Source organism: Pongo pygmaeus, chromosome 1 (assembly GCF_028885625.2).
Source record: "Pongo pygmaeus isolate AG05252 chromosome 1, NHGRI_mPonPyg2-v2.0_pri, whole genome shotgun sequence".
NCBI lineage: Eukaryota > Metazoa > Chordata > Mammalia > Primates > Hominidae > Pongo > Pongo pygmaeus.
The window spans coordinates 138,088,010-138,113,637 of NC_072373.2; the positions used below are offsets into that span (position 1 = coordinate 138,088,010).

A 25,628-nucleotide genomic window follows, 5' to 3' on the forward strand; every position below is an offset into this window, starting at 1 on the left:
CACACCCAGCTGATTTTTTGTATTTTTTGTAGAGACAAGGTTTCACCATGTTTCCCAGGCCCAAACTCCTGAGCTCAAGAAATCTGCCCACCTTGGTCTCCCAAAGTGCTGGGATTATAGGTGTGAGCCACCACAACTGGCAGTTCCAGCCAATATTTCTTTAAAACTAAATTTCAATATAAATTTTTAATATAGAACCAGCTGAGAATCTTATGAAATCTGACATTTAGTGAAACCAAGTATTATTTGTCAGAATCTAAATATTTTTGAAGGCAGACAAATATTTGTTTTAAAAGTTAAAAACTCAACAGGAACTATGTTTTTTATACACTTTCATATATTCTTCATTATTTTTCACTTATTGAATTAGAAAACTCATACTCTTCATTTTTAAACAAGCAGGAACTATCTCTTGGATTTTCATTGCTTAGTACAGGGCCTATAATATATAGACAATTATTTATAGAATGAATGAATATCTGGGAATTTGTCCAATTTTTAGGGATCCAAAATTATTAAATTTCCTTTGAATTATGTCGTTTAAAAAATAAGCATATAGCTATTAAAAATGTAAGTGAAAACTGTTTAATCATTTTAGAGCAGTCAAAATACAATATAAGATTGGTATCTTGTTATCTTGTTACCTGAAAGCAATCATTTTACCATATGCATTTTGATCTTTTACCATTCATTTTAAGTTGATGGTTAATTTAAAAACTGAGTTTTAATCAAAGCTGTTTTCAAACATTGTCATAATGTCACTTTGAAGGGTCATATCAATGGTACCCGCCATCTGTAGAAAAAGCAGAAAATTTTAATATTACTTTAAAAATGTATGTCTTTACTACAACTATACAATAATGATTATGCAACATTTGGGAACAGATCATACAAAAGAAAACTATTCAATAATTTTTTAATTTTTATTTTCTCAGGTTGAACAATAAATGTGTACATAATTATTTCTGTTCAAATACTACCTGATTTGTTAATATATTGTTCATGTAATAAATAAAAAACAAAACCTACAAGAACACTAAGAATAAGTTTGACCCCTCCCTACAAGTAAAAGAGAAAGTTCAATGTTGACAGAGTGGGTATGAATAAGAACATGAACGCTGAGAGCAGATTGTCTTACTTCTAAACCCAATATAATGCCAGACACACAAAATTACTTTCTGAATGAACCAATATCTTCATTATGTGAGATAACTATAATATGTAATGCTAAAACTATGGGCTTTCCTTGATTCTGCCACTTACTGTGTAACCTAGTCTATTCTATGTATAGGCATTTATGAAGAATCAGATTACATGTAACATTCAGCAAAATGCCATATTAATCACTAAAAAGCTGTTTAAAAAATAAGCCAAAGTAGAGAAAAAGCTAATTAAGACAAAGGAAACAAATGTCAACTATATTCTGAAGCCTTTTCTAACTGCCCTTATAGATAGATATTCTTTAGCATCCGAGATGACACCAAATATTAAAGTTCACAAAATTATTTTTAAAAAATAAATCAATAAACAGCAACAGGCCAGAGTGATGGGTAAAAGCACCAATTTGCAATCAGTTGGTTGGCTTCTTGAATGGGAATTAGCATTCTCATTAGCTATGTGGGAAAATATTTGGAATTGTGATTTACCTACTGAAAGTATTTGAAAGGTATGTCTGACTCTTACAAACCATACAAATTTCTTTAAATCTGCCTTAGAGACAAAAGAATACTTCTTAAATCTTAATCTAGACTACATTTTTTTATCTTTATCTTTTTTTTTTTTTTTGAAACATTGTGTCGTTTTGTCAACCAGGCTGGAGTGCAGTGGCATGATCTCAGCTCACTGCAACCTCCGCCTCCTGGGTTCAAGTGATTCTCTTTCCTCAGCCTCCCGAGGAGCTGGGATTACAGATGTGCACCACCACGCCCAGGTAATTTTTGCATTTTTAGTAGAGACAGGATTTTGCCACATTGGCCAGGCTGGTGTCGAACTCCTGACCTCAAGTGATCCACCTGCCTCAGCCTCCCAAAGTGCTGGGATTACAAGGTGCAAGCTGCTGCAACTGGCATAAACTACAATCTTTTTTTTTTCTTGTGACAGAGTCTCAATCTGTCGCCCAGGCTGGAGTGCAGTGGCATGACCTCAGCTCACTGCAACCTCTGCCTTGCAGGTTCAGGTGATTCTCATGTCTTAGCCTCCCAAGTTGCTAGGGCTACAGGTGCGTACCACCAAGCCCAACTAATCTTGTAGTTTTAGTAGAGACGGGGTTTCACTATGTTGGCCAGGCTGGTCTTGAACTCCTGACCTCAAGTGATCCACATGCCTTGGCCTCCCAAAGTGTTGGGATTACAGGCATGAGCCACCACACCCGGCCCCAGACTACATTCTTAACACCCAGTTTCTAGGATGCCAAATGTCTAGCACAGATTGTTCCTTTAAGTTCTATTCTAAGCCTCCAATATAGCATTGGATACGTTGTCCCAGTTTAAATATCATGTGATACTGCTATAAGTATCCAGACATACTGCAAAATTTGTAGAATATGTAATGAAACCTGTTTTTATTTAAAGGTTGTGTGTATTGGCTTATTTTAGATTCTCTTACATCTTGACTAAAATCTGTGCATGTGGAACAATTATCGATAGAGAACTGGTATTCTCTGTACCAATTAACCTTAGATACCATGATATATATATATATATATTTTTTTCAGATGGAGTTTTGCTCTTGTTGCCCAGGCTGGAGTGCAGTGGCGTGATCTCAGCTCACTGTAACCTCTACCTCCTGATTCAAACAATTCTTCTGCCTCAGCCTCCTAAGTAGCTGAGATTACAGGTGCGCCACCATGGCTGGCTAATTTTTGTGTTTTTAGTAGAGATGGGGTTTCACCATGTTGGCCAGGCTGGTCTCGAACTCCTAACTTCCAGTGATCTGCCTGCCTTGGCCTCCCAAAGTGTTAAGATTATAGGCGTGAGCCACTGTACCCGGCCAATACCATGATTTTTAATACTAATGCTCTCCATAGCTGACACCATAAGCTGGCTATTCCTTACTGTGTGGTCCTAAATACACTCTTCAACTATTCAAATTTAAGATCAAAAGTTTGGTCAAGGTAACTGGCATGAGGTGAACTTTTGGGAACTCTGCTAAGTGTCAAGTTACTATTGCTTTATAGAGTATGGCTCTTTCGACTGGCAGCAAGAGGCTGGGCTGTCAAAAATGATAGCAAATAGATCCAAGGTCAGGTTGTTAGTTATCAAGCTGCTAGACGTAACATCATTAGTCAACTTTCAGTGGGTTCCCAGTCTAGTCATGTTCCAGAATAGTGCTTAGGATATTGGGAAATGTATCAGGTTACCTAGTTGTGTTGTTGGGCCGCAACTAGGGTGCAGTGAAATCACTTGGGGGTGACTTAAGTCAGGCCCGTGTGAGTGCCAACAGGAAACATTTTTACATCACTACAGAAAGACTTTAGGTCGGATGGGCGTGGTGGCTCACGCCTGTAATCCCACCACTTTGGGAGCCCAAGGTGGACAGATCATGAGGTCAGGAGATCGAGACTATCCTGGCTAACATGGTGAAACCTTGTCTCTACTAAAAATACAAAAAATTAGCCGGGCGTGGTAGCGGGCACCTGTAGTCCCAGCTACTCGGGAGGCTGAGGCAGGAGAATGGCATCAACCCAGGAGGCGGAGTTTGCAGTGAGCCGAGATCGCGCCACTGCACTCCAGCCTGGGCGACAGAGCGAGACTCCATCTCAAAAAATAAAAAAAAAAGAAAGACTTTAGGTCAACTACTAACAAAATTTACCAATGAGTTCCTAAAAACCTCCAAAAAGACAATAACAAAAAGTTTCTATTTAAAATTGAGTTCATTAAAATTAAAGTTTAAAATTCAGTTCCTTAGTTGCATTAGCTACATTTCCCGTGCTCAACAGTCCTATGTGGCTATTTGATAGTATGTTGGATAAAGCATATTTCTATCATTGTAGAAGGTTCCATTAAGATCACACTGCTCTAAAGTAAACTTCACCATATGTTAAATGTGCAGCACTATTAAATGCAATTTGTTTCTACCTTAGTGTTATAAAATATGTGGCTGACAAAACTTTTGTTATTCCCTAGAAAATTAATTTGTACTTTAACCAATACTATAGCTAAAGCCAATGGCTCTTCTCTTCTCAAACTAATGTTCTTATATGTCCTATGAATTTATACATTTTTCCTAGGATTACAAAAATATCTAGTTCTATGTGACTGAGATTGCTGGGAAAAAAAAAATCTAGCACCCAATAAGGTAACATTCACGACACCTGGTATTTATGATTATTAGTTATGCAAAGAAGCAGAAAAACACTATTCACAAAGAGACTAACCAATCAATTGAAACTGACCCAGAACTGACATACATATTAGAATTAGCAGAGAAGCACATTAAAAGTTATTTTAACTGTATTCCATTTTTTCAGAAGTTTAATAGAGATAAATAAAAAACCACACACATTTTTAATAAACCCAAATCTCACATCTACAATGTCTGGGATGAAAATTAATACACTAGGGGTTAACAGAAGATTAGACACTAAAGAAAAGACTGGTGAATTTATCCAAAATGAAATTCAAAGGGAAAAAAGAATTTTAAAAAAATTAAAAGAGCAGCCCAGGTGCAGGTGGCTCATGCCTGTAATCCTAACACTTTGGGAGGCAGAGGCAGGCAGATCCCTTAAGGACAGGAGTTTGAGACTAGCCCTGGCCAACATGGTGAAACCCTGTCTCTACTAAAAAAATAAAAACAAAAACAAAATCAGCTGGGCATGGTGGCATGTGCCTGCAGTCCCAGCTACTCAAGAGGCTGCATCATGAGAATCACTTGAACCTGGGAGGAGACAGAGGTTGCAGTGAGCCGAGATCACGCCACTGCACTGCAGCCTGAGCAACAGAGTGAGATTCAGTCTCAAAAAAAAAAAAAAAAAAAAAAAAAAATTAAAAGAGCATTAGTGAGCTATGAGGCAACTTTAAATGGTCTAATACATAAATAATTGGAGTCCTCACAAGGGAGTGAGGGGGGATATTATTTGAATAAATAATGGCCAAAATTTTTCCAAGCTTGATGAAAACACACATCTCGAATAAGCTCAACAAATCACAAGAAACATGAAGAAAACAATTGCTGAAACCCAGTGATCAATACAAATGTTAAAGGCAAGTAGAGGAAAAACATACTATATACAGAAGACCAAAGATAATAGTACTGGATTTCTCAGTGGAAACAATGGAATCAATGAGACAGTGAACAAGTACCTTTAAAGTGCTAAAAGAAAAAACATTAAAGCTCTAGAGTTCTAAATTCAGCAAAAGTATCTTTCAAAATTGAAGGCAGGGCCAGGCGCAGTGGCTCACACTGTAATTCTAGCACTCTGGGAGGCAGAGGCAGGCAGACTGCTTGAGCTCAGTAGTTCGAGACTACCCTGGGCCACACAGTGAGACTTTGTCTCTATAAAAAAAATAAATAAATAAAATAAAAAATAAAAAAATTAGCTGGGTGTGGTGGTGCACGCCTGTGGTCCCAGCTACTGGGGGGTTGGGGTAGGAGGATTGCTTGAGCCTGGGAGGTCAAGCCTGCAGTGAGCCAAGATCATGCTGCTGCACTCCAGCCTGGGCAACAGAGTGAGACTGTGTCAAAAAAAAAAAAAAAAAAAAAGTGGCAAGTTGAAAAACCTGCAAACAAATGTTTATGGCAGCTTTATTCTTAATTGCCATAAGTTGGAGGTAACCAAGATGTCCTTCAATAGGTAAGTAATAACTAAACTGTGGTATATTCATATAATGTGCTAAAAAGAAATGACCTATTGTGATAGCCAAGACATGAAATCAACCTAAATGTCCATCAATGGCTGAATAGAAGAAATGTTATATATACATAATGGAATACTATTCAGTGTTTAAAAAGAAAACTCCATCATTTTCAACAACATAGATGAACCCAGAGGACATTATATTAAGTGAAATAAGCCAGGCACAGAAAGACAAATACCGCATGATCTCACTTATCTGTGGGGTCTTAAAAAGTTGAACCCATAGAAGCAGAGAATGAAATGGTAGTTTATCAGGATATGGGGAGAGGCTGGGGGTAGAGATAGGAAATATTATTCAAGGAATACAAACTTTCAGTTAGACAGTAGGAATTCCAAGAGATTTAATATACAACATGGAGACTATAGTTAAAACAATGTATTATATACTAAAAAATTACTAAGGAATAGATTTCAAGTGTTCTCACCACAAAAGGTGAGGTGATACATGTTAGTTTGATGTAGCCATTCCACAATGTACACATATTTCAAAACATAATTGTATACCATAAATATATATAATTTGTCAATTAAGATAATTAATTTTTTAAAATTCAGCTATCAAGCCATTGAAATATAGAGAGGAACCTTAAACGCACATTGCTAAGTGAAAGACAACAATCTGAAAAGACTGCATAGGGCATGATCCCAACTATATGACATTCTGGACCAGATAAACCTGTGGAGACAGTAAAAAGATCAGTGGTTGCCAGGGTTGTGAGGAGGGATGAATAGGTGGGCCACAGGAAACTTTCAGGGCAGGAAAACTATTCTGTAAGGAACTATAATGGCTGATGCATATCATTATACATTTGTCAAAATCCATAAAAAGTACAACATGAAGAATGAATCCTAATGTAAACTATAGACTTTACTTGATTATACTAAGGCTGACAATGATGTGTTGACATTGATGGTGGGGGAGGGCGTATATATAGAGGGGTATGGCAAGTAAGAACTCTCTATTTTCAGCTCGGTTTTGCTACGAATGTAAGACTGCTCTAAAAAATAAAAGTCTATGAATGGAAAAAAAAAGGCCAAATAAAGGCATTTTCAGATGCACAAAAGTGGAAAGAACTATTGCCAGCAGACCCACACTATAAGAAATGTTCAAAGGAAGTCCTTTATGCAAAAGGAAAATTACACTATTTGGATATCTGAATCTAAACAAAGGAATGGGCCGCGCACGGTGGCTCATGCCTATAACCCCAGCACTTTGGGAGGCTGAGGTGCATGGATCACCTGAGGTCAGGAGTTTGAGACTAGCCTGGCCAACATGGCGAAACCTTGGCTCTACTAAAAATACAAAAATTTGCCAGGCATGGTGGTGGGTGCCTGGAATCCCAGCTACTTGGGAGGCTGAGGCAGGAGAATCGCTTGAACCAGAGAGGTGGAGGTTGCAGTGAGCCGAGATTGCACCATTGCATTCCAGGCTGGGCGACAAGAGCAAAACTCCATCTCAAAAATAAATGAATGAATGAATGAATGAATAAATAAATAAATAAAATAAAGGAATGAAAAGCACAGGAAGTGGTAACTGCATATATAAATATAAGATTCTTTCCTTATTTAAAACAATTTAAGAGATATTATCAGTATTTAAGAAATAGCATAAGGCTGACGGGGAGGAATGGAAGTAACTATTGTAAAGCTCTTACACTAAACATGAGGTGGTATAACGTAAATTGAAAGCAGACTGCGATTAAGTTAAAGCTGTATATTGTAAACCATAAGCAACCACTAAAATAGGAAAACAAAGAGTTACTGACTATGTCAATGGAGGAGATGAAGTGGACTAAAAAAATACTCTGTAGACATAAAGAACAAGATCATGTCTTTTGCAGGAACATGGATGGAGCTGGAGGCTATTATCCTCAGCAAACTAATGCAGGAACAGAAAATCAAATACTGCATGTTCTCACCTATAAGTGGGAGCTGAATGATATGAACTTAGGAACACAAAGAAGGAAACAGCAGACACTGGGATCTACTTGAGGGTGGAGGTTGGGAGGATGGAGAGGAGCAGAAAAGGTAACTATTGGGTACTGGGCTTAATACCTGGGTGAAGAAATAATCTGTACAACGAACCCCTGTTACACCAGTTTACCTATGTAACAAACCTTCACATGTACCCCAGAACCTAAAACAAAAGTTAACAACAAAAAAGCTTAATACAAAAACGGGCAGAAAAAAAAAGACAGAAGAAAGACAGGAACAGAAAACAATTATCAAGATGATGAACTCAAACTTAACAATGTCAATTATTATACTGAATGTAACTAGTCTAAACATGTGATTAAAAGGCAGAGATCTTTGGTTAATGCCTGTAATCCTAACACTTTGGGAGGCCAAGGTGGGTGGATTGCCTGAGCTCAGGAGTTTGAGACCAGCCTTGGCAACATGGCGAAACTCTGTCTCTACTAAAAATACAAAAAATTAGCTGGGTGTGGTGGCACGGGCCTGTAATCCCAGCTACTCGGGAGGCTGAGGCATGAGAATCGCTTGAACCCAGGAGGCAGAGGTCGCAGTGAACCAAGATTGCGCTACTGCACTCCAGCCTGGGCGACAAGAGCGAAATTCTGTCTCAAAAAAAATAAATAAAAAAAAATAAAAATAAAAAACAGGCTGGGCATGGTGGCTCACATCTGTAATCCCAGCACTTTGGGAGGCCAAGGCAGGTGATCGCCTGAGGTCAGGAGTTTGAGACCAGCCTGCCTAACATGGTGAAACCCCATTTCTATTAAAAATACAAAACATTAGCCAGGCATGATGGCATGCACCTGTAATCCCAGCTACTGGGGACGCTGAGGCAGAAGAATTGCTTGAACCCAGGAGGTGGAGGTTGCAGTGAGCCGAGATCACACCACTGCACTCCAGCTTGGGCAACAAAAGCGAAACTTCATCTCAATAAAAACAAACAAACAAACAAAAGCAAGCTCCCATTACATGTTGCCTACAAGAAACTCACTTTAAATAATTAAAAAAAAAAACACAAGATAGGTTAAAAGTAAAACGATGGAAAGAATTTTACTATGCCAACGCTAGTCATCAAAAGGTGAAGTGCCTATTTTAAATTTCAGTGTAATTTTCAGAGTAATTATTACCAGAAGTAAAGATCATTTCATAATGAAAAAGAAGACAAACCAACTTGGCCTGATTAACACCCTATCCAACAGCAATAAAATACACATTCTTCATGTGCACACAGAATATTTACCAAAGTAGACCATAAGCCAGGCCATAAAATAAGTCTCAATAAATTTCAAACAATTCAATCAGATATGTGTACAACCACAATGGAATTAAATTAGAAATCACTAACAGAAATCACTAGAATCAGAAAATTCCCAAATATCTGGAAACTAAACACTTCTGAAATAATCCATGAATAAAAGAAGGAATCAACTGTAGCTTTTAAAATATTACTTTCTGCATATTAGGACTCCTAAGTGAAAGTCAGCTTCTTAATCTAGAAGTCAACCGAAGAAACGCCGACCAGGAACAGATGGTACATCTTCTGGCCACAATTCATAGGTGGTTTACAGATTTTTAAACAGTAACAATAGTAAGTGATAAATCACTTCACCTAGTGCTAGGCATTTTCCTATGTGCTTAATACATGCTCATTCATTTCACCCTCACAATATGTATTATTATTCCCACTTTAGGGAGTTAGATAATCGCCAAGGTCTAAGAGTCTAGTAAATAGGCAGACCATCTTTTTTTGTTTGTTTGTTTGAGAGCACCATGTTGCTCTGTCACCCACCCTGGAGTGTAGTGGCGTGATCATAGCTCCCTGCAGCCTCTAACTCCTGGCCTCAAAAGATCCTCCCGCCTCCAAAATCATCATTTTAACTCAGGTAGTCTAATACTTCCAGGATCAATACTCTATTATTGCATTGCCTCTTTTGGCTATGAATTTTTTTATTTTAAGCTTTAATTTTAGAACCTGATCCTCACTAAAGTGGTAAGTCCACTGTCACTGAAAAATTACTCCGAATGCATCCTTGAACATAAAAAAGACAGTGCTCTATTAAATCTTTCCCTTGTTAAATTAGATTTAGTAAACTAAAATTCACTTACTGCTTCTCTCCTCCTCCTCTCTTGTTCTTTCTCCCTTGCTAAATTACGGTCTTTGAGAAGCCAGAGTTTGGATTTATCTTGAGCTTCCGATGACTGCTGATGTTCTTTCTGCTGTTCTCCAGAGCACTTGTTTTGTATTTTATTTGAAAAAGATTCTATAGTCAATCCATTCCCAAGATCCCTTAAAGAAAAAAAGTATAGCTCAAAGTAGGTTTCAAGTTCCTTAAAAGTATTACAAAAATGTTATTAAATGACAAATATAAAGCCATATATTAGACAACCATGTTCATGCTATAACATTATTTTAAGCTTTATTTTTGGTGCATCAAATTATACATAGGTTAATCTATATTAACAAATGAATGGTTTTAGAAAACTGTGACCAAGATGAACCACTATCTTCTAACACATCACCACTTAGAAAAAGTATCAATTCAAATGTACTTTTTGCAATTACAATTTGCTCTGTGTTCTACTAAATAGCTGAATCACAGTCACTTAACAAATAAGAAATTTAATGTATTTAAAATACATTCTATATCTCCCAAACCCTCCTTTAATCCAGTAAATTACAGACCTCTGATTTTCTTGAGATGCTTTTAGTTCCTTTGTATTTTGTTCCAAATGCTTCCGTATGAGTTCCTGTGTCCGAGCTTTTACTTCCTTTTCTATGGCTGCTTTTCTAAATTGGTTGAAGAGCTCATCTGAGGATTTCATTACACCTGATGGTTTCACTGGTTTGCCTAAACTTTTCCATGAATCTGCATTCTTAATCTTTATATCCTAAAACAAATATTTGGTTCAGTCTATGTCTACAGATGTTAACCAAATTTTGGAAGGAAGAAAACATTTTTTGATACAGCAATAGATCTAATTAAGATTCTAAAGGCCTTCATGTACTTTTACTAAAGTCAAAGGTTACTAAAGTCAGAAAAAAAATACAAAAACATAATAGATCATCTAAACTCAATTATTAATCTGAGACCACATTAAAGTAGCACACTTGCCAATTATTTTAAGACATATATATTAACTGCATAATTTGCAGAAAGCATAAAATAAATAAATCCCTCAGTGTAATCAAGATACTTATTATCCTATAGGGAAAATAAAGCAAATGCTCAAAGGATTAATAAGAGGCAAAGTAAGATCGTACCCTAAAAATGCCATGGAGTTTGTTGAGAGTCCTCTGACATGGATATATTTTTCCTTTTGGTGGTTAAGAAGAAAAAACTTAAGTGATGTGACTGCTCTTCTTAAACAAGATACACCATGGTTGAGATTAGTGCTGCCCACCAGAAATACACGTAATTTAATGTTTTCTAATAGCCACGTTTTAAAAATTTAAGTAAATTTAATATATTTATTTAACCAAACATACCCAAAGCATTATTTCAACAGGTAATCAATATAAAAGACATAAGGTATTTTTTCATACTAAGTCATACCAATTATTTACATTTGTAGGACATTTCAATTTCAAATGCTAAATTCCTACTAGAAATAATTGATCTATAATTAGATTTCATATCACAGTTGAAAAACTAGTTATGTATAGTAAAACTGTTCCAAACACATCTAAGTCTTCTGAAACTGAATTGTATCCATTTTAAATTTTAATTAAAAGACAAATTTTAAAACTTAGTTCCTTTAGCTACATGCCAAAGGCTCAATTAGCCACATGTGACCAGAGGCTACCATATTAGATAAGCAAAAGTATAGATGGCCCTTTCTACAGTTAAACCTGTCCATCTATAATAAGGAAAGAGGGCTGTGCAATACTAAAACATCCTCTGCTGAATTTCTAAAAATACTTATCTCCTTAATAATTATGCTTGATTGCACTTTTAATATATTTCCATGAAATATGAGGAGAAAACTTGTCTAGGGCCCCATATAAAGCAAAAGAAAATGTATGACTAGATATATTTATAGGCCTTTTATTTCTATCTTGAAGTAATAAAAGGAGTCAAAACATCCCTCCCTGCCCCCAATGCAACGTCCTTTACCAATCACCAATGATTAGCCAGTTGTGCTTTCCTGTAAGTTGTCAATAAAACGTGTTTTTGTCTCTACCTATGGAATGGGCTAATTACTAGTTCTATGACTCACTCAACTAAAGCATCTCACCTTCCACCTTCTCACCTTTAGATTTGTCCTCCAAAGTACTTGTAAGGAAAAGGTAAGAAGTAGAGGGTAATGGAACAGAGGGAGGGAGGGGGATAGAGAGAGAATATATAAAAATATTCCTTTCATAGTTTCTGAAAACACCTTGAACAGTACCTTATGTATCTTAATGTATCCCAATAATCTATTTGTTGAAAGAATGATATCAGTATATAATTTGAAGATTAAGTAGACATTAAGACTCCATTAGGAAATCCCTTGGATTTCTTAGATATCCCTAGAATAGATTCTAAAAGATGGTTTTATGACATGCTTTAAAATTGAGATCACTGGCAAATATCAACATTATAGAACTTTCAATTAAACACAAACAAGAGGGCCAAGCGTGGTAGCTCATGCCTATAATCCCAACAGTTTGAGAGGCCAGGTGGGTGGATCACCTAAGATCAGGAGTTCGAGACCAACCTGGCCAATGTGGCGAAACACTGTCTCCTCCAATAAAAATACAAAAAATTAGCTGGGCATGGTGGTACACACCTGTAGTCCCAGCTACTTGGGAGGCTGAGGCATGAGAATCGCTTGAATCTGGGAGGCAGAGGTTGCAGTGAGCCGAGATCATGCCACTGCACTCCAGCCTAGGTGACAGAGTGAGAATCCGTCTCAAAAACAACAGCAACAACAAAAAAACACAAACAAGAGGACCAATGATAGGTAGGTAGGTGGGTAGGGGAAGGATGTTGCTCACAAGTACTTTTTTAAAAAATTACGTAGGCAAAAATTAGGCTTAGAGATCCAACATTTCATTTAAGTCAGGGCTTTTAAATACCTCTTGTACCACTTTCAAACCCAATTTCAAATCCCTTCAAGGTTTGTTAGAAAAAAAAAAAAACATTACTTTTACCTTCTGCACAGGAGCTTGACATTCAGATTCTAACATCGTTGTGTCATTATCACCAGATGGATGCATCACAGTTATGCCATTTGAGAGCTGTTCAGAATCACCTGGATGCACACATTTTTAGAATAGTATAATTAAAATATTTCATCCTACTTACCCAGAATTTGATTTTATTTTTCCTTCCAGGTCAGACACTATGAAAACAAAGAGACTAATTTTTTGATGCATCATTTAACTTTGGAATATTCTTAGTTAGGGACTTGTTATACTGTAAAATATTTCTCATTTGAAAGTTAACACTTTGCTCTTTTTTTGTTATTTTTGCTTGTTCTGGTCAGCATGAAGTATAGCTGACATACTCACCCACCAAAACCTTTTTATCTGACCCCATGCTATAGCAGCTCTCCAGTTTAGACTGACCTCAGCTCCAGAGGTGTTTTTTTTTTTGGGAGAGGGTCTTGCTTTGATGCTCCAAGCTGAAGTACAGTGGCGCAATCTTGGCTCACTGCAACCTCCACCTCCAGGGTTCAAGCAATTCCCCTGCTTTAGCCTCCTGAGTAGCTGGGATTACAGGCGCCCACCACCATGCCTGGCTAATTTTTGTATTTTTAGTAGAGATGGGGTTTTACCATGTTGGCCAGGCTGGACTTGAACTCCTGACCTTCAGTGATCCGCCCGCCTCAGCCTCCCAAAGTGCTGGGATTACAGGCATGAGCCATTGTGGCTGGCCAGGCCTGTAAATTTCAACGTGAGTTTTGGAGAGGACAAACATTCAAAACCATAGCATAACTTATCTAAAGCAATTTAGACTGCTGATAAAACCCAGTTATCGCTAAACATTTACTGAGCATATACTATGTACTAAGCACTGGGAACATAAGGATGACTAAAACGTAGTAACTATCCTCAGGTATTACGTGCCCAGCCTAGACGTGGGTTTTAATTAGGCCAAGCCAATCCTGGTAATTCTATCTCACCATCAGTAACTCATTTAGGAAGAGCAGACCTAAGCCAGTGCAGGGCTTCCAAGGGAAAGATGCTGCCTGGGTGGCCAATTGGAGACAAAAAAACACAGAGAGGGAAACTAAGATACCAGACACTCAAAATAGCTACCAAGAGAACAGGGATGAGAAATGCAGTAAGTCTGACTCTGAGGTGAGGAGAACAAACTATGCAATCTCATTAATTCTTAAGTTTTAATGCAAATATTTCATTTATTATTATTGGTGAACATTAACTACAGAGTGTGAGCCCTTATCAAGCCATGACTAAAAGATTGACCTATCTTTGGACTATTGCTTATGTATGCCAACAAAATTCCTTTATTAAATCAGTTTGGGCTGAGTTTTCTGTCATCCGCAACATGGAACATCCTGATGCATGAAACTTAATTGACCACTTGATTCAATTCTCTCTAGTCATAGTCTACAGGTTCTAATTCGTGGCTGAAGAACAAGAGGGACAAATCAAAACTGAGCTGCTGTCTTTGTTAACTAACCCAAACTAACAAAATCCTGGCCACTTACATATTACAGGGACTTACATTTAAGCTTCTACCACCCATCAATCCCTTGACTGATTCTCTGGCTAAATCATACTCTGAGGTTGAGGTTAGAAGAAGAGAGCAAGGAACATCAAGGAATAGCAGTGAGCATAGGAGGGCAAGACAAAAACACTGTCAGAGAATGCAGAACAAAAGCTCACATTTTTAATTTGTACGTCTATACACAGCCCCAATGTAGCCATGTTTCCTCACTTCAACAAGGAAAGGAAAAAAATAGTGAGAAAAGCTGTAAGTATAGGACTACCTTCCCTTCTCTGCTTCCTGTCAGTGATTATTTAGGAAGGAGAAAAAGTATGTATGGTAAGTGAAATTCTAAAGTGACCCTTAATTTGCTGATTCTAAGTTGGTAAGTGGTGATAGTGCCATTATTGACAATTAAAGAGGAAGGATTAAAATCTGGGGACCAGGCTGGGTGCACTGGCTCAGGCCTGCAATCCCAGCACTTTGGGAGGCCAAGGCGGGAAGATTCCTTAAGCCCAGAAGTTTGAGACCAGCCATGGTGAGATCCCATCTCTACCAAACAAGACAAAACAAACAAATAAAAACTTAGCTGGGCACAGTGGCACACATTTGTGGTCCCAGCTACTTGAGAGGGTGAGGTAGGAGGATGACTTGAGCCCAGGAGGTTGAGGCTGCAGTGAGCCATGTTTGCGCCACTGTACTCCAGCCTGAGCAACACAGGAAGACTGTCTCAAAAAAATAAATAAAATCTGGGGACTAAAAGGGGGAATTCAGTTTTTACATGGCTGTGTTTGGAATGCCTATGTGATGTTTAAGTAAAGACATTAGTAGAGTTGTATAAACACGCCTGGGGCCTGGATACATTTGAATTGTAAAAATGAGACTAGAAGTCATGGATGCCAAAGATCACCCAAGTATAGAGCACTACTTCCAACCTTTTCCATGTCATGACATATAGAAAATGATCAATGTATGGCCACCTGCATAAATGGGAAGGCTGCTCCGAGCTCATTGCTATAAGAGCTGAGGGGACATTCATTCAGTAAGACTGTGCTTTGAAACATGGTTGGGAAATTCTGGGGTAGATGAAAAAAACAGAGAGGCTTAAGGATGCAATTCAGAGAATTATCAACATCTAAAGGGAGGCAAATAAAGAGATATCTGTAAGGGACAGACAGATGGGATGGTTAAGAGAGGTGTCATAAAAGCCTAGGAAGTATGTCAAGGGTCCAACTCTCTGAAAAATATTTTTACATGAATGACCCTGTGATACCTCAAAACATTACAAAACTCATCTTTCCTCAGAAGCCTATTCTTCATCTGTGTCCCAGGTCTGTCAACCTGGACAGTATCCAGCCAGTATCCTGTGAGCCATCAAAGCTTATATCCCTGGGTTATTAACCTAGCATGTTTTCATATTTTGCAGACCTGCCCATTCTACTCTTGTAATTTCTTTTAACTTTCCCCTTCTCTTTCCTTCTATCACTTTATGTCATTTTTTCCCTACTACTGCAACAGCCCAGCTGGTCTCCTCCTTTCTCTGGTCTCTATATTCTCCTTTCCTTCAACTCACCTAGATAATATTGGCAAATTAATCACCCAGAGGCACACCCTCACTCAAAAAACCTTCATTGCCTCCCCACTGACTATGCTATTATAATTAAGTCCAAAGTATCTAGACTTAAAGGGTTAAATGATCTAAACCTGGTCTACCTTTGTAATTTTCCACATTCCTGTTTAATCCAACCAAATCTTTAATCACAAGGAATTATGAGTTGCCTAAATACCTTCACATTCATGTTGCTTCCTCCATCCAAATGCCTTTCCATACTAAATAAACATAGGTAAGCCTTATTTTTTTTCTGCAATATCTAGCTCAAATGATACTCATTCTGTAAAATACGTATCTGCCAAACAGATCAGGTGATTCTGCCTTCTTCACCTCCGTAAGGTTCACTTTAGCTTCTTTAAGGGTACATTATTTTTACTTTATATACCAGTTGTTTATTTCTCCTATGAGATAGCAAACTCCTGGATTTACTTTTTCATTTGCAATTATGAATTCATGTTTATATAACAGCCTAAATATTTTAAAAACTCAATATAATTTGGTGAAGTTTAAAAAAAAATTTATTATACTCTAAGTTCTGGGACACATGCGCAGAACGTGCAGGTTTGTTACATAGGTATACACGTGCCATAGTGGTTTGCTGTACCCATCAACCCGTCATCCACATTAGGTATTTCTCCTAATGCTACCCCTCTGCTAGCCCCCTATCCCCCAACAGGCCCCAGTGTGTGATGTTCCCCTCCCTGTGTTCATGTGCTGTCAGTGTTCAACTCCCACTTATGAGTGAGAACATATAGTGTTTGGTTTTCTGTTCTCGTGTTAGTTTGCTGAGGATGATGGTTTCCAGCTTCATCCATGTCCCTGCAAAGGACATGAACTCATCCCTTTTTATGGCGGCAATTTAGTGAAGTTTTTATGAGAAGGGGAAAGGGTAAACTATAAGGATAAGGGTATGGCTAAAAGCTTCAACTTATAAGGAAAAAAAATTCAACATTGTCCATTTCATGTGGGGATCATATGTGGGCAGGTGTGATGAAAACCAGTAACACTTAAACATTCACTTATTAATCTTTTATGTACTCTAACATTTTGTCAAACTATTTTTCCAATAAGAAAACTTCAACACATTGCTTTTATCATTTAATTATAAGGTTTAACAAAAAATTTATTTCTATTGAGATTTAACTCCAGCAAAAGAAAACGTCTCTATAAATTTTATGGCTCACATACATTTGCAATTTCCCTTGGGCATAGTGCCACCTACAGTTGGCAAATGTAAACCATGTTGTTTCTCAGAATCTTGCTAACTGCAAAAGAACAGCTCCTCTGGCATCATCCAAACTTTCCTTTATATATTAGCTTACTAATAGGCATCATATAAACAGAATTTCAAGTAATATAATAAACTGATCCTTACTGAAGGTGTAGGTATTAAAAGCCTGACTTTTCATAGATAGGGGGTTTTCTTAAATTAGGAATAAGAGAACACCCTGACTACATTCTCACCTTTGTTTTTCATAATCTATTCCTTTTCAAGGGCAAGGCTACCCTAGCATTCTTCTAAAACATACTCTAGTAAAAAGAGTAACTTTTTCCTACTTTAGCTCTTTATAATGAGCCTTCAAATGGTCAAATCTCTCCAATTAAAAAACTCAAAATAATCTTGCCCACTCCTCCAAAAAATCTATTTTCCTGTTAAAGCCACAAATATCTTCCCATCCTCTTTACCAACAAAGTTCTTCAAAGAATGCTTTACATTCACTACACTCAAATTCCATTACTTCTCAATTTACAACAATCTAGTTTCTGCCCCATCACAATGGGTATTAAAAAAGCTTCCGCAAAAGTAAAAATTCTCACATTCCCAATGTAATGCTCTCTCTCCATTCCTCATCCTACTTAAATGCTCTGCAGTATGTGATACTTTTGATTTCCTTCTAAAAAAAAAATCTATCTTCCTGGGCTTTTATTACACTATTTTTCCTTTTTCTCTACCATTGATTACCTCTTCTTTTAACTATTTTTTTCTACTTTTACTGAGGAGGTTTTATTTCTTAGAATTTTGTCTTTAAGGTTTTCTCTTCCTGCTCTGCAGATTTTCCTGGGTGTTTTCATTTATTCTTATGGCTTCAAGTAGCTTCTACATACTGTTAATTCCTAATTTCTAATTCCTGTTACACCCTGTTAGTTCTAGAAACCTATTTCTAGCTTTATATTTCCACTTAGATATTCTGTAACATCTCAAACATGTGCCAAATGAGTTCTGTCTCCTGTTTTCAATCCAACTATTAGATAATCTCCCAGTAGCTCATTCATCCTAACAAAGTATATCAATTCTGCCACAAAAATACCTTATATATCCACATCCTTTCTATAGTTGCTGTGTTAGTTTTGGTCCTAATAATTTATTTCCTAGACTACAGCAGTGTCCTTACTTGATCCTAACTACATCAGAGCATCATCTTAATCCATCCTCTACATGGTAAGCAGCAATTTTTTCCCCATTATAAAACCTGGGGCTGGGTGTGGTGGCTCACGCCTGTAATCCCAGAACTTTGGGAGGCCAAGGTGGGTGGATCACTTGAGGCCAGGAGTTCAAGACCAGCCTGGCCAACATGGCGAAACCGTCTCTACAAAAAGTACAAAAATTAGCCGCGTATGGTGGTGCATGCCTGTAATCCCAACTACTTGGGTGGCTGAGGCATGAGAATTGCTTGAACCTGGGAGGCAGAGGTTGCGGTGAGCAGAGGTTGTGATACTACACTCCAGCCTGGGCAACAGGGCGAGACTCTGTGTCAAAAAAATAAATAAATAAAATAAAACTGAATAAAATCTGATTATGCTTCCTATACAAAGCTCCTTGTTGTACACAAATAAAAGTATACAAATTTGTATACAATTTGTTGTATACAAATTAATAGCACTGGTATTCTAGGTAACTCATGACCTATAGCTATCATATCTTCTGTTATTCTCCAAGTATCTTGAAAATGTATTTCCAAAAAAGAGTAGACATAAACATTTCCAATAAACGAATTGGATATTTGTTTATTCTTCTTCCTGGAATGCCCTCCAGTGTGGCCTTAGATATTTTCTCCATTGATCTCCATTCCCTTCCCCACAATGAAGAGATATAACTTTAATTAAAGACAAAATGGAATATTCAAACACAGAATAGGGAGGCTGAGGCAAGCGGATCATCTGAGGTCAAGAGTTCGAGACCAGCCTGACCAACATGGTGAAACCCTGTCTCCACTAAAAAGACAAAAAATTAGCTGGGCATGGTGGTACATGCCTATAATCACAGCTACTCAGGAGGCTGAGACAGGAGAATCACGTGAACCTGGGAGACGGAGGTTGCAGTGAGCCAAGATTGCACCACTGCACCCACGCTGGGCAACAAGAATGAAACTCCGTCTCAAAAAAAAAACAAAAACAAAAAACTACAAAAAAATTAGCTGGGCATGGTGGCACATGCCTGTAATCCCAGCTACTCAGGAGGCTGAGGCAGGAGAATCGCTTGAACCCGGGAATCATTGCTGAGATTGCAATGAGCCAAGATTGTGCCACTGCACTCCCACCTGCAAGACAAAGCGCGACTCCATCTCAAAAAAAAACTTTAAACAACACACACACACACACAGAATAGTAGGGAGCTTTTAAACTGAAAGCTGTGAAGAAGGATCAAAACGTCTCCCTTTTCCTCCTAATCTGTGTTGCAGTAAAACAGCTTGGAAATGTATTCTGCTAGGGAGACACCTCTGCCCTTGGGTGGCCAAGTGGAAACCAGGGCACATTCTAGAGGGAAGAAGAATAGACAAGGAATATTCATATCTGCCCTTAACCTAGGCCTAAATACATTAGTGTCTTAAGGTTTAGTCATGCTCTAGGCTAAACTCGTATCAGAAGTACCCTTCGTGCCACACATCTCCTTCAACCCAACAGAACCAAGTTGAGACAGGCAAAACTTTCCCTTCTGATAAGATATTAAGTCAAATGAATCTAAAAATATAAAAATTTAACCAGTTTTAGACAAATAGGAACTACCCTTAGGCAAATATTTCTAGCCCAAGTTTCCTTAACTGTAAACTATTTTATATATCTGTAACTTCATTTCTTTACCTATAGAATCTCTAAGTATCTTTCCCTTATTCTTTCCTACTTTTCTAACCCATATAGGTGTCATGGAAGTTAAAACAGCATTTCCCAGATCTGCTCAGAACTTGGTAGTATGAGCTCCAGCAGTAACAGGTGTGTGTGTGTGTGTCTGTGTATGTAAAATGTATGTATATTATACACATATATGTGTATACAATTTATATATATAATATTTGTATGTGTAGTGCGTGTGTGTGTATATATATATATATATCATACCAATGTATATAATTTACATGAAAGTAAATTGGGTGTGAACTGTATACATAATTTTCTTTCTTTTAAATATAATGAATGCCTACAGGTATAAAGCAGATAATTGCTAACGATGTGCTTCAGTGATTATTTGTAACCTGGAATTTACTAATTATGATTGTTGGTATTTCCCAGATATTTAACATTTAAGATGACCATAACATTTTCATATATGTATAGGTTTAGAAGTCAATTTCTCAATAACAGTTGTTTACTTGTTAATTTCTTACCTGAGGGAGGCAGAATTTGTAAAGGTGAAATGTTTTTCACAGTCTGTAAACGTTCTAATTCTTGATAATTAAATGCTAATTGGTGGTGATTCGGTGGCATTACATGTGAAGGTGTGATCTGATGAACAAGGGTAGTATTGGCAGAGGTTGTGTCCTGCACACAATATTCTATCTGTTAAAACAAAATCAAAGTTATCACTTAGTTTTAACTATACAAGAAGTATACCAAAGAGAACAGAAACACAAGAGTCAAGAATATAATTTAATGCTACCTTTTTAAAATACCTTATTATTTAAGTCACACAAATCTATAATGTATAGTTATCCCTATCTTGCAAATGAGCAAACTGGGGTTTAAAAGCATTAAATAACTTGGCCATTATATGGCTTACAAGAGGTAGAGTAAGTCAAAGCCTATGATCTTAGTTATGAGTATGCATGTATATTTTACATGAGTATACATGTATACTATTAAACAATGCTATTCATTTAAAGCTTTCCTGTAATTACTAAAAAACAAAACAAAACAAACCCCTGAGCTTTTATAGCAAATCCAGAGACCAATTCACTTACTTTAGCCATTTTTCCTTACTGTATTATAGACATAAGGGGATAAATTTAAAATTACATCATGGTCAACCCACAAGACTATCAATAAATTCTAATTCAATATTCAGGTAACTATTAAGTAAAAGCTGTAGTGTAATAATAGCTAACATTTATTTAATGTTTACTATGTGTGAGGTACCAGGGTAAGTCCTTTATATAGTTTTTCTTTAATTCTCACAATAATGCTATGAGTTAAGTATAATTTTTATCTCTACTTACATTTTCTAGAAATAATAGAAGCAGCTTACCTAAAATCTCACACCTATTCTGTGGCAAGCGAAGTTACAGTAGCAAAGCCCAGTAGCCTTATCTAACTAAGCTCTGAGTTGTAGATGGTACAGAGATAAATAAGACAGTCTTTCTCCTTTGTCTAACAAGGCATTGGGGTGAGGGAGTAGGTAGGCAAGTGTACAAGTAACACCTATGCAAATATGAATAAAACAAATGCCATAGGAATGTTTATTACAACAATATAGATCCAGGCCAAAGCTCAAAGCCTAATGCTCAGGTTTAAATCAGCCAAAGAAAAAAATCACTTTCTGAACTACACAAATATATACATTCATACATGAACCTATGGATTAATATATACTACCTTTTACCATAAATAGGCATTTTTTTCCTCAGTGAGTGAAAGTGAAAAAATTTTGACCAAAAATAGACCATTAAAAAAGGTGGCATTCTACATGCTACGTATTGAGATAAAAATGCTTCCAAAGTTCCTTCATAACTTGACATAATTTTTTTATTCCACTAATACACCTTTGGCAAGACAGACCATCTATAACTTCTTCCTATTCAAAAGGAACGGGAAGGCCAGGCATGGTGGCTCACGCCTGTAATCCCAGCACTTTGGGAGGCTGAGGTGAGTGGGTCACCTAAAGTCTGGAGTTCGAGACCAGCTTGGCCAACATGGTGAAACCTCGTTTCTACTAAAAATACAAAAATTAGCTGGGCGTGGTGGTGTGTGCCTGTGGTCTCAGCTACTCTGGAGACTGAGGCATGAGAATCACTTGAACCCGAAAGGCGGAGGTTGAAGTGAGGGAAGATCGTGCCACTGCACTCCAGCCTGGGTGATGGAGCGCGACTGTCTCAACAACAACAACAAAATATATATATGTATAATTTCACTTACGTGTCCAAAGCCCCGTTATATACTCCAAGCCATCTAATAAATACCCTCAGCTTCCATATTTCTCTGAATATACTTGCTGTGGTTTTTGTTTTTTTTTTTTGCCTCTCTTCATGCTATTACTTATTTTAAAAAATAAGCCCCTAATCTATATGTAAACCATTTCTTCCCCGTTCTTTAAAACACATTTTAAGCATTACCTGTGTGACGCCTGTTCTTCCTTCAGGCAGTATACATTCATTCTTCATTTTCTAAAAATAATTATATAGATTATAGCATTAATCATATTATCTCTTAACCATGTGATTATATTCCTTTTTCACAAATTAGAGCTCTTTTAAGACAGTATTATTTGTTATTGTGTTTCCCTAACCTAGTTAGATGTTGTTACATAAATAATTCTATGTTTGGAAGGGGTACAAAGGGAAAAAAAAACGTATATGAGGATGACAACTTGAGCTAGTAAAAAAATCACTTCTGTTCTTTTTTCTTTTTTTTTTTTTTTGAGACAGAGTCTTGCTCTGTCGCCCAGGCTGGAGTGCAGTGGCACAATCTTGGCTCACTGCAAGCTCTGCCTCCCGGGTTCACGCCATCCTCCTGCCTCAGCCTCCCAAGTAGCTGGGATTACAGGCGCATGGCATCACGCCCGGCTAATTTTTTGTATTTTTAGTAGAGATGGGGTTTCACTGTGTTAGCCAGGATGGTCTCGATCTCCTGACCTCGTGATCTGCCCGCCTCGGCCTCCCAAAGTCCTGGGATTACAGGCGTGAGCCACCACGCCCGGCCACTTCTGTTCTTTTCAAAGCACATCAACTACTAGTCAAACATAGATGTGCCAAAATGGATAGCTGGCAATTATAAGCTTTATCTGTAGAAACCTTAACTACCATTCTCCTACCACCTTTTGAGAAATTTCACTTCACTGTATGCATAGTTCTGTACACTCATTCAGGATACCAAGGCCATCCCTCTGTATTCAGACTCTCAGGGATAAGCTGAAGCTTCTAGAATTTGTTCTACTTATCCATTTGGCTTATATAACAGTTATATCTTATTGCAAAATGAAGTCAAATAGCTTCCCTATTCGGTTTTCTTCAGGAAGAAATCATTGAACATTTAGTTGATAAGCTAAAAACAGTGACAACTTTCTTCGTGTAAATAAAATTGAAAACAATTTTAAAGACAGCTACTACTATACTCATGAGTTATACATACTTTTAAAATTCAGAGATACAAATAAAGAATTCACTTACCTTTACATTCTCTTTAGAAGGAGAATCATTTGGTTTTACTTCTGTAAACTTAGGGAACATTTCTGCAAATGTATACACATAAATATTTTAATATTTATTAGCTGAAAAAATACCAAGTTATAATTTTTCCATATTAGAAACACAGTGGAGGCTGGGCACAGTGGCTCATGCCTGTAATCCCAGCACTTTGGGAGGCCGAGGCGGGTGGATCACGAGGTCAGGAGATGGAGACCATCCTGGCTAACACAGTGAAACCCCATCTCTACTAAAAATACAAAAAATTAGCAGGGTGTGGTGGCACATGCCTGTAGTCCCAGCTACTCAGGAGGCTGAGGCAGGAGAATCGCTTGAACCTGAGAAGCGGAGGTTGCAGTGAGCCAAGATCACGCCACTGCACTCCAGGCTGGGCAAGAGAGCGAGACTCCGTCTCAAAAAAAGAAAGAAATATAGGGGTGATTTCAAGAAAATGCCTTTATTACCAACCTCTCATATCAAGAAATCCTTAGAGTCACAGGTTTTCACCCTCTTTGAATCAGCTAAAATTTCTAAAGGGATACCTGCTTTCAAGATTATTTTATTTTCCTATAGAGGAGTAAATATCCACTCACAAATTTCAATTTTCATTATGTTTAGGCCAAAAAGCACAGTAAGTTACATAACAGTAACAAGCTTGAATAATTGACAGTTTAAAAAGGAATATGTTGCAACAGAGATAAGGTTTCAAACAAGCAGCATCCATTATGCTAAAATCCCCTTTTATCAAGTAGCCATAAATATAGCCCTAAGAGGCTTAATTTAAAAAATAAAGAATTTACTATAAGAGAAGGGGATGTCATTTACCTGAGAGGATACAGTCTTTTATTAAAAGTAAAGCTATTTTAGTTCTGTGGAAAGGTCTGCTGTGCTTGCTAAACTCTGTAATAAAGATTGTATCTGATTGACTGCGAAGCTATTTGGCAGCCTCAGCTATACAGCAAGAAATGAGTTTTATAGTATCTCCTCTGCCTTTAGAAATACTGTACAGCTGACACTGGCAGTAGAAGCAGACATAAAAAGAGATCTCTCCAACAGGGTGCTAGTGGGTTTCTCTTTCTTTATCCTACAATTGTTTCTGATGCTATCCTCCCCAGTCATAATCCTGGGTCAGTAAGGTAAAGCACCAAACTGGTAGTAACTGCCTTGATCAGTCTCTCCAAGCCAGCTTTCATGACCACCTGAGTGTTATTTGTTTCATGCTCCAGGACACCACGGATGGTCAACACCAAACATTATTCAAACTTAAAACATTCTAATTTTAATAATTATCTTCTGCCTTCTGAAAAGCCATCAGTTTCCACTGGATGTGTTATTGTTCTTTCCTCTCCTAAAATGTTTGATGCTGGACATTGTTAAAATTGCTAAATGCCACTCAATGACATCCTTTAATTTAAATAATTCAAGTATTTAAAATGACATGAACCTTCTTAATGTCACTCAGCTAAGTATTATTTAAGTGTTGCGGGCTAGGCATAGGAGGAAGAGAAAGAGACAGACTGAGAAGATTGAGAATATACATCCAGGTAGCTTTTGCATTTAAAGGACATATTAGGCAGTGCATGGTGGCTCATGCCTGTAATCCCAGCACTTTGGGAGGCCGAGACGGTTAGATCACTTGAGGTCAGGAGTTCAAGACCAGCCTGGCCAACAAGTTGACACCCCATCTCTAGTAAAAATACAAAAATTAGCCAGGTGTGGTGGTGTGCACCTGTAGTCCCAGCTATTTGGGAGGCTGAGGAAGGAGAATCGCTTGAGCCCAAAAGGCAGAGGTTGCAGTGAGCCGAGATTGCACTACTGCACTCCAGCCTGGGTCACAGAGCCAGACTCTGTCTAAAAATAATCATAAGCATAAAGGAGAAATTATGGTTTCAACTTTGAACAAAAAAAACAACAAAAACCAA

At 37.5% G+C, this 25,628-nt stretch overlaps 1 protein-coding gene across 3 annotated transcripts in view; it reads right to left on the minus strand.

Moving 5' to 3' along the window:
* Positions 1 to 562: 562 nt before the first annotated feature.
* BRDT (bromodomain testis associated) overlaps positions 563 to 25,628 on the minus strand; it is a 63,794-nt gene continuing 38,728 nt past the window's right edge. For all 3 annotated transcript variants that reach the window (XM_054476468.1, XM_054476484.1, XM_054476476.1), the window contains 7 exons: positions 23,692 to 23,753; positions 22,639 to 22,689; positions 20,698 to 20,869; positions 12,963 to 13,063; positions 10,512 to 10,717; positions 9,935 to 10,115; positions 563 to 793 (listed from right to left, as the gene is read on the minus strand). In XM_054476468.1, the coding sequence (XP_054332443.1) occupies positions 725 to 793; positions 9,935 to 10,115; positions 10,512 to 10,717; positions 12,963 to 13,063; positions 20,698 to 20,869; positions 22,639 to 22,689; positions 23,692 to 23,753 (842 nt within the window). In that variant the 3' untranslated portion in view covers positions 563 to 724. The remainder of the gene's footprint in view (positions 794 to 9,934; positions 10,116 to 10,511; positions 10,718 to 12,962; positions 13,064 to 20,697; positions 20,870 to 22,638; positions 22,690 to 23,691; positions 23,754 to 25,628) is intronic.